The 10,459-nt window shown below is 35.8% G+C and overlaps 1 protein-coding gene across 3 annotated transcripts in view; it reads left to right on the forward strand.

Moving 5' to 3' along the window:
* Sema1a (semaphorin 1a) overlaps positions 1-10,459 on the forward strand; it is a 94,367-nt gene extending 83,908 nt beyond the window's left edge. The window contains exons 13-15 of one of the 3 annotated variants that reach the window (XM_071688954.1): positions 261-468; positions 1,295-1,424; positions 7,671-10,459. In XM_071688954.1, coding sequence (XP_071545055.1) covers positions 261-468; positions 1,295-1,382 — 296 coding nt within the window. In that variant the 3' untranslated portion in view covers positions 1,383-1,424; positions 7,671-10,459. Of the gene's footprint in view, positions 1-260; positions 469-1,274; positions 1,425-7,670 lie in introns of all 3 variants that reach the window. The other 2 variants (XM_071688945.1, XM_071688935.1) reach the window with 2 other exon arrangements.

The raw sequence follows: 10,459 nt of genomic DNA on the forward strand, positions 1-10,459 counted from the left end.
GCAGTGATTTGGATACTTGTAAGGGCAGTTGATGACTCAACATAAGATCTATCAGGTTTTAGCCTAAGCCAGTACAATGGCAATGATTTACAGCTTCCTTTCCAAACTTGAAACAAAGTTGTGCATTTATCAGATGAATACTAGGGGTCATAAGCTAAAGCACTTGATTCTTTAGAGAGATGAAATATGTGAATTGACCTGCATAAGTTGTATAGCAACAAAATTGAGATACAGGGAACTAAAATTAAAATCTTTCACAGATCATGAACCACCAACTAGCAAGAGTATTCCCTTACATTTCACGGCTGAAACTCTGGCCATAGCTGTGGCCTCTGCTACCATTGGTGCACTCATCCTAGGATTTATTACTGGATTTTTCTGTGGAAAAAAGTGCAATAAGGATGAAGATAATCAGTTATATGCTGATACTGATTATGAGTATTTTGATCAGAGACAGAATGCCAATAGGTGAGTATATGTATTTTTCTCTCTTACTTTTTTTTACCATGTACAGGTGAAGTATTCAGATGAAACATTTTAGAATATTTTATGGTTTTAAGCTAATTATCAGAGTAATTTATACAGCACTTTTAGGGTGATTTTCTTTATTGTCTCCCCACTAAGTTTAGACGGATGACTACACTGGTTGAACCACATTAAGGAATTGTGGCATCAGTAGATGTGAAATGATTTTAATAAACAAATCGTCAAAATTATACTTCAAAAATTGTCTTTTCTTTTTGGGGAGTTCAACTTTTTTTTTTTCAATAATACTGCCTCATGTAGTTGATCATTCCTTTAGAGATTTAAACTAGCTTTAGGTATTTAACTGTGCTGTATCTTTGTTCATTTTTCAAAAAAAAAAATTCATCAAGCTTAATACAAGTTTCAAAATGAGAGCAATTACTGCATGTCTACTTTTACTTGTAAATGATTTTTTTCCCTCAGGGTGTAATTGCTTTCAGTATTTCCCAACTTCATTATTTTTGCACATTTTATTTTTCCCTTTTTCTTTTTTATTTCAAGTACTCAATTTCAGTAGTCTCTTTTGAATAATATTTTGTTTTTAATGAAAACTACAAATGTACTTCAGAGCCAATGTTATGGTGCAGGTGCAACTTCATATATGTATTCTTTTAGGTTTATCTTTCCACAAGCCCTTATGGTTTCCACTTGTTTTTTGCATATTTCTATATTTCACTGTCAGTAACATGAAGAGTGGAGAGAATTCCCCCAAAAATACAATTATGGCCAGTAACATAAATTGACTCCAGTTTCACTTGTAAATGGAAAGCGGTCATGGTCAGGCTGGGGAGTTTGGCGCCATGGCACTGCACGGCTCTTGCTCATCTCAGTACCCGTACTCGACTGCCTCATCCTGAAGCGGCTGCTCACTTCCATCCACCTCCCAACAAGATCTAGAGGTACTAATGCTTCAAAAATCACTGAGACACATACACTGCCACCGAGGCTAGAAACTTCCCTGCCATTTCATTTCATTTGCTCAGGTTCATTTGAGCATCAGGAATTTGTTTCTGAGCCACGTTGGCATGAGCAAGGGCAATATTGTGTATGCACCTTCACAGTAGAGGTGAGATACTGAAGTTTATTAGTTGCCTATCAGCAGGCACCTATGGAGAGTGGCATTAGGATTGGCAAAACCATAGTAGGACTTTGTATTGTGAAAGTTGAGCTATGCTCTCTGGCCAGTGAGACAATTGACAAGAAGCACCATGTGAGTGCATGATTTACCACCATACATTAATCACATAAATATTTAGGAGGTTTTCTATAAATGGAACATAATTTAACTGGTTAATGTGTATCTGTCTGCTAGTAGTCCATAATTAACAAGTATCTCGGTTGTGCTGGTCATTTCAACAAGTGGAAATCATGTGAAGCTGTGTTATGTCTTCTGTGTACTATCTGTTATAGTTTACAAAATATTTCTGTTCTGTCACATTTTTTTACAGTTGGATAATAGAATGATTTAAAGGAATTTTGTTTTCTGCAGATGTGGATTTACATCATGTAAATAGCATTTTAAAGTTTTCATAGTTTTTTATATATTTTTGTTTGGTTCGTTGCATAAGAAAACAATAGTTTTTCTAAGATATATATAAGAAATTTTTTTCATCAAAATAGGCACTCTGACATAAGGTTTAAAGATTGTTAGCTGATCTAGTTATCATCAGCTCATTCTCTTGTAACACATAATATATCTTCAAATAGTCCAACTTATGTATAATGTATATTTGTCATTCGTAGCCCTGAGGGATGAAATAGATTATCTCCAGGATTTTATTTTTCACCCCCTCCCACCTTGCATTTGAACTCAAAACTACAGCAAATGAACTATTGGAAGAAAACCAGGATGAAAAAAGCAATATCAGACATAATCACTTAAGAGTTGGGCAGGCGATTTTTTTTTTTTTTTTTTCTATATGTCTTGTAAACCATTTGTCAGAGTGCAGATATTAGCCTCTCCAGTCTAAACAAATTATCTGTTTTTGGTTGCATTTGAGGGATGAGTTATAAGTAAACAAAAGCTTTGTATAGATGGAGAGCTAAACAATAGCTTTCCACTTGCCAGAGGTGTTTAGTCACACATCTCTCCAGCCACTTAATAATACTGTTATCTAAAAACTGTGAATTATTCATATGGGCATTTATTGCAGTTCTAGTTGACTCAAACGACTCAACAGATGTGTTAATGGGAATATATTGTCCTTAGAATAATCCCTATGTAATTCTTAAGTGAAGAAGTTCCTCAACTGATATTTTAGAGACCTATAATTTTATGGCTCGAAACATTGTAGGGATTAGTGCTGATTAACAGAGATTTATGTAAAGGAAAGCCAGGCAATAGCTTTCCAATTACCAGAAAGCTTTATTCATGTACTTTTCCAGGCAAAGCAAGTTACTACTAAGATCAAAATGGTGATTTTATTCATGGGAATAATAGTGCAGTTCAGGTTGACTAGAGCCACACTCCTGACCTCTTACTATGAATATATGGTCCTCAGAGAACTAGCCCCATTAAATTTTGAAGTGAAGTAATCTGTAAGCAATATTTTAGAAATCATGAATGTCTTGGGTTAAAGACTTGTAGTGAATGAATTTTCTTCATGCACTACATCTGTAGCAGTCAGTTTTTGAGAATCTTGAATTGATATATCTATCTTGAACAACTAATGTAAACTTTTTATGTATCAAGTCTGAAGATGACACACATTATGAGATCTTGTACAGGTAGTTAACTTTTTCATCTACTTTTCCAGTCTGCAGAAAATCCTTTCGGGGTGCACAGAACATGATAATATGATGCGTGGATTAGCAGCATTAGCCCCTTGAGCAGACATTTGAAGTTCCTGTTCTTTCTGAAAAATGGGTTTTTACAAGAAAAGGGAAGAACTACTTTTCTTGTAAGAAATGAAATTCCATTACATAAGAATAGTGAAACAAACAATATAGGCTTCATCTAACCCAGAGAGAAGTGACAAACTTCTTATGGGGGCCTATGGTTAAGATATCACTTGATTGTTTGACTTTAGTATTTCTTGCCAGGAAGTACTGCCATCTTGTTTCTCCTTTTTTCACATTTTAGTGACCAGTAAGGCATGGGGAAAACATGCCCCAGTCATGGCCATCTTGGGTAGAAGAAAATGTAAAAGGAAAAGAAAGAAATTAATCAGGACTCTGCTGATGTTTGTAGACCTGACTCTTAAAGAAAGAAATTTTGGTTATATGTAAAGACAGAAGTAGGAAGAGAATTCCAAGGCTTATCTGCTGAAGGGAAGAGGGTGTTATCATGTAATCCAATCCTTATAGAAGGTTTTGGTTCACTTAGTTCTTCTTATAAAAATGTTATGCATTCTTTTTGTGGAAAGGACACTAAATTCTAATATTTACAATTATGATGCAGTAATTATTTCATATAATAAGATGAGAGGCTTAACATTTCACAAGTTTCCTCATTTTTCCACATGGGTTTGCTTATGTATTTGTAATGCATATTTTTCTTCAAGAATTTTTATATTCTAGAAAACAGAATTATTTCGTGACTTTAGATGTTAAACAAGCTTCGTAAGTCTTTGGTTTAACATAACATATGATTATTTATGCAGTACCTCTGGCAAGTTTTTTTTCTTTTTCATGCATATTCACCATTTCCCACGTTAGTGAGGTAGCGTTAAGAACAGAGGACTGAGCCTTAGAGGGAGTATCCTTACTTGGCCCCTTCTCTGTTCCCTTTTTTTTGGAAAATTAAAAATGGGAGGGGAGGATTTCCAGCCATTGCTCCCTCCCCTTTTAGTCACCTTAAATGAAATGCAGGGAATACTTGGGAAGTATTCTTTCCCCCCTATCCCCAGGGATAACATTTACTATCTCACAAAACATTTCGTGCCACAAGTATAGAAAAATTACATGTTGAATGAAATTGTATGAACTCCTGCTGAAATGCGAATTCACCTTCATTTTTTTTTTCATTATACTCAATTGATGTCTCCTGCGTTAGCAAGGTAGTGCAAGGAAACAGACGAGGAATGGCCCAACCCACCCACATACACATGTATATACATAAATGCCCACACACACACACACATATACAATTCACCATATACATACAGAGACATATTCATATATACACACATGTACATATTCATACTTGCTACTTTCATCCAATCACGTCTCCACCCTGCCACACATGAAATAGCACCCCCCCCCCCCTCTCTCCAGCAAGGTAGCGCCAGGAAAAGACAAAAAAGGCCACATTTGTTCACACTCATTCTCTAGCTGTCAAGTGTAATGCACCAAAACCACAGCTCCCTTTCTACATCTAGGCCCCACAGACCTTTCCATGGTTTACGTCAGACGCTTCACCTTCACATATGTATATATTTGATGCAAGAATCCCTTCAGTGTTTAAGGTCTTAATTTAAAGTGTTCTGCAGTGATGTGGGCATGTCTCTGTGGGTCAAGTGCAAAGCAACTGAGCAGTTAAAAGAGTTTGGTGTCTTCAATGTGGTGCTGTAATCATATTAAAGAAATGAAGGGTCTTCCCGTGATATACTGATCAGTGTTTTTAGGGATGGATGATGTCCATAGCATAGACAAAAAAAAACAAAATTCGTGTGTATGGGGAATGTGGTTTCAGTTGTATGTATGCTGAATGGTCTTTGAGTTGTAAAGATAAGATAATTGTGTAGTTCTTGTCAGGTTATATCATGGTGTATCTGTTTCTTCAGTGTTGTGTTTTTAGGGGTTAAGCATCTTATTTCTGCTTGGGATTTGAAGATCAGTTATGGAGTGGTTTAGATGGGATGGGTCTAGTAAAGTAGCAAACAACTGTGTGCTAAGAATATTAATATAGGATTGCACTTGGAGAATCTGTTTTATTATGTATGTGTTGAGTGTTTGTAGTAGCTATGTAGTCATTGATTGTTCCGAGTGTTCTATTTTGTGTGCATTTCTTATATGGGGCACAGAGGAGTGTTGAGATTAATAATCAGAGATTGAAGTAGAGATTTACCTTCACAAAATAATGTGCTATGCTTACGAAGTTTGTATAGGAAAAAACTGCTCATCTAACATTGCATTTAAAAAAAAATCTTTAATATAAAGTATAGGATAGTGATACAGGCAGTGATCTTTATCAGAAATTATAGTATATCTGCAATGTTGTCATTTTATATAACATGGTGGTGTTTACAGTTTGCTTAGTTTGGTTCTGTATTTATTCCGTCATTTTGATATACCCACATTTAACATTAGTACAAGTTCGTACTAAATCTTTATGCCAGGGTGATTTTGATTTAACTACTAATTAGATATTACTGAATGATTCATGCATTGTATGAACAATCCCAAATCTGAAAAAAATTGCCCCTGCTCACACACAATTGGGATAATTCATACACTGTATGAATTCTCCCAGCCTTTTAAGAAACCAACCCAAATGACCATGCTGCTTGTTGTAATGATATAGTGATTATCTGGGAGGGTCTTGTATTGTCAGTTGCAGCTGTGTACAACAGTAAAATTCCTGTAAGTCCAGTTGTAAACTTAAAAACTCATCCTACTTATTTGTGATTAAAGTTATAGAATACCACTTTTACAGAAAGGTGTTGAAGCATGCATGGACTTTTCTCCATTAGTTTGCACTGTAGCTTTGTTTTAAAGGATTTGAGGATTTATATTTTCTGTTCAATGATAAACGTATGCTTTTTTAGTTAGTTTCACAAAATTATCCTGGAACAAATGGTTGGTATTTTAGACTGTGTATCAAAGAAGGTAGTTGAAGGTAAATGCTGGTAAGAATGAAGATATTTTTGAAAAAGGGGAAAAAGTATTGGTAAACTTTTAAGTACCATATAGATTGATTATAACTGGTGAGAAGAAATGCAAGATAAGTGGTGAACTGTTGAAAGAGGTTAGAGAATTTATAATTTGGGATTGGTACTACGCAACTAAAGGAGAAAGCTGTTCAAGGAAGATTTTTAAATCCTTTGGAAGAATTGAGAGGAAAAATGTGAGCATGAATGTCAAAAAAAAAAAAAAAAGACTTCAGAATGCATACTTCTGGAACGAGGCAGATAGTTCTAGGATTCAGGGTACTGAAATGGTAGAAGACACAGTGCTAACCAATGAGAATGAAAAGTGGACATAGAATGAAACAGGCAGATGTGGGATTAAGGGTACTGAAATGTTTTTTTTATTTTTTTTTAGGGATGTGTGTTGCAGAGAAAAATTGTAAAGTAGTTTAGTCATGTAGACAGGATGGTAAAGAAAATATATAGGAAGAAGGCAGAAGGAAAATTATGGGAACACATTGGGTAGAGGACACAGGAAACTGCAAGAGGGATTTGGCATCTTAGAAAGGGATATTTAGTTAGCTCAGCTAGAACCTTACCCCTTCCCCTCCTCAAGCAGAAACTCCCAGGGGAAATGAGGCTTTGGAGATATACATATAGGTATATAGAGATCTTTAAAAAATGATGTTTCCATTCTTTGTAGGTTATTCTCATCCAAAATGGCTGTTTTTTGTTTGTTTGTTTTTTGGCTCGTCATATTTTCCCCTACTCACTGAGTGCATTGGACCATCTTGGTATATGTTAGATGCCTGTAACTTCCAAATATTATGTTTTAAATGTAAATTTCTAAAAGCTTAGCTTGATTAGATTTTACCTAAGTACATAATGTGAGTGCTGACATGTGATAAACATACACATATATGGAGATGCATGCACATAGTGTCATAGACGGGTCCAGTTATTATTAACATATATGATATTTCTCAACATCAGGTTGTTTCAGACAAGTGAGTGTAATTCCATAATTATTCATTTAATGTCCAAATTAGATTTTTTCATTTTATATTAGAATTAAACTTTCAAAAGAAAGGAAAACTCATTTCCTTGAGTTAAAAAATTTGTGCATGTCTGTTATTTGATATTTACTGTAGTTGGTATGCACCCTACTAAGTTGACTTGCTGCCAACTGAACATATTGATGCTATGTCATAAGTTAAATATGTTCAGGGGTTGATAGTATTACATTTCCTCAAGACACTGAGCAGGTATATTAATATTAACTGCAGGTTTAGGTATGCTCTTAAAATGTTCCTAATTCATGAGTGATTCTTCATATTATCTTATATTTCCTCACAGCCGGCTGACAGGTGAACTTCAAGAAGAAGTGACATATGCAGAGCCTGTTTTGGTTCCTCAGGCTCTTAATAAACCTGTTAATCTTGTGCTGAACATGTCTCCTAAGGCTACGTTAAAGACACCTGGCTCCAACACTCCTGGAGGGAACATGGGGACTGTGGGAGCCCCCATGGGACCATCCCTAGGGCTTCCTACTAGTGGAGTGTCAGCAGGACCTCATGATATCCCCTTGCATTACACACCAGAGTCATACTCTACTCATGGAACTCTGCGCTCCTCCGAGAAGTATGGAACAAGGGGGCGTGATCATCGGCCACGAGATTATGATCATAGGTTGGTTGATGGATACTCAACCACTCGCTCTGTGAAGAAGGTTTACCTGTGAGGTGCCTGCCCCCACAAAACCCCAGCCCCCCCTTAAAGGGTGCTCAAGTCTCTTTGTATTGGGAACTTGAGCCACAAACTCACCATAGCTTTGCAAATGCTGGAAGAACATGGGTGGGCTGGCAAGGTGTGGGCATGTGGGATAGACGGAATTAATGCGAGCTCTAAGAGTCCCGCTCTAGTCCCTACTCACCGCCAGTATTATGTACATACCACCCTAGTGCCAAGAGACACTTCTACTCCTTCGATGAATCTCCTGTAATCAAAGTATTCTGTAGCTAGTGTCATGTAAATCAAATTCTTGAGTCATGAGACACTGCTGGCAATACTCATTGTGACTTTAGCAAGCATGAGAAGACGTAGGGTGTAAGAAGTGACTTAGTTTAAAGTAGAAAAACATTACAATAATAATATGGAGGTTTAAAAAGACTTGACTTTACCAGTATATTTGTAAAATACAGGACAATTTTTTTACAGCCATCAGTCAGTGAATGAAAAGAGAAATAGGTTGATACCATTGGCTACTATGATATGATTGAATAAAGGTGTAGTTTTACAAACATCCAATTCAGTATGATGTAAACTATCTAGAATTGCAAAACATGATTAGAGATGTCTAATGCAAAGTTAGACAATAGTCTGAGTATTCATGGTGTTGAAAGAATATGCACAGTATATGAACAGGAGTATGAACAAAGCTAATGGTGGTTGATACAGATGTTCAGTTATATTTTTTTGGTCAAGTTGAGAGTTGATGGGTGTGAACACCAAAGCATCATATAGCTTAGTTAGTGGTAATTACATTGAAAACAAATTACTCAGCCTGGTTATAGTTGGGTGGTCCAAACACCAGAGAAGACATGATTTAACAAAAGTACATTACCTGCACATAAAATAATTATATAGCCTTACTGGAGTTCAGTACCAGATTATAGGACCATTTAATGTGATGTTACATAATCTGGCAGGCTTATTTTGTGCATTTCTTGTAAGTTGTATAGGGCCTGTGATAAGTGATATTTGCTTGGACACTCGACATCACAACTGTATGTAAGGCATTCTGTGGGGTCGTTGACTCCTCTGCTCTTGTCTAGTATATATGCTATGTAATATATCACCCAATCCTATTGCTACATTCTCAGACAGTTTTGCTCGAAATTCCTTCTGTCTCGGACTTCACTCTGATAATTTTTATTTAGACTGGATGATCTGTATATAGTGTACTCTTGTCCATTGTAGAAGTATTTAATAATGAGTGGCAGGATCAGTGATTTTGGAGCCTTTGATATTGATTGTCCAAGGTTATTGCTCCCACCTGCAGATTGGGATGGAATTTAATGTAAAGCATATTAAAGGTTATTAATTGCTGATCTTTTCACAAAGATGAACTGACAAGTCATATTTCCCACAGTACATTGTGTCTGACAAGGAATGATATGGGAAATTACATGCTTAGGCTGACATAGTTTTTCTCATCATTGAGGCACTAAATGCACACACTTTGATTAATACAAAATTAATTCATAATGAACAAAGAAACTCAGAACTTGAAATTTCGGCTTTTTATAACTCAATAGAGAGGAATTTTGTCTACTCAAGTGTGCAATTTCCCTTTGAAGTTGGTTCATGGTAATTACTCCATTTATGCATTATTTTTCATGCATTAATTTTTGAATTTCATTTGTCTTTTAACAACAGTATTTTTTTCTACCTCTTGTACTTTTGAAAGAGGCACAAATTAGGCACAAACTAATGGTGCTGTCATATAATTCTGTTTTTTTTTCTTAACAGGAAATATTGGTGTAGTTATGTCAATTGGTCACATTTTTTTTTTCTTTGTGTGTGTGTGTGTGTACCGTACTGTACAGACAGTAAGGTGGGTACTGGACAGGACAGTGCAATTATAACTTATAGATTCAAGGTTAAGCATGGGTGCTGAGCTAGGTTACCAGGTGTTATTGGCTGTGGTACATAGAAAGCTTAACAATTAGCTTACAAATAGATGGCTCCATCTCACCTGAGCCTGTCAGCATCACTTGTGTAAAAAAAAAATATATTTTTTTGGTTCCATACATTTCACCAGAAAACTTAAGGGGAGTTAGCCAAGAATGGACATTCATTGTAAACTCTTTAGGGCTTTTGTACTGCTAATAAAATTTTGTGGTTACCTTGACATTTTTTGTGAATAACACTGAAGATTAATAGGATACACACTAAAACTAGAGTTTGTAGTTTTCAAGCTCCACTATCATCAGTTTGGTTGGGAGTGCTTTGGTTTGGTTGGAAATGGTACAGTTTGGATGGTATTACACACCACTTTCAGGATAACAATTAAGTTGAATAATTTTATATTTCCTATATGTATGATCAGATTACCAACAGAATAAAAAAAACATTAATGTAAA

The sequence above is a fragment of the Panulirus ornatus genome, chromosome 3, assembly GCF_036320965.1.
Source record: "Panulirus ornatus isolate Po-2019 chromosome 3, ASM3632096v1, whole genome shotgun sequence".
Taxonomy (NCBI): domain Eukaryota; kingdom Metazoa; phylum Arthropoda; class Malacostraca; order Decapoda; family Palinuridae; genus Panulirus; species Panulirus ornatus.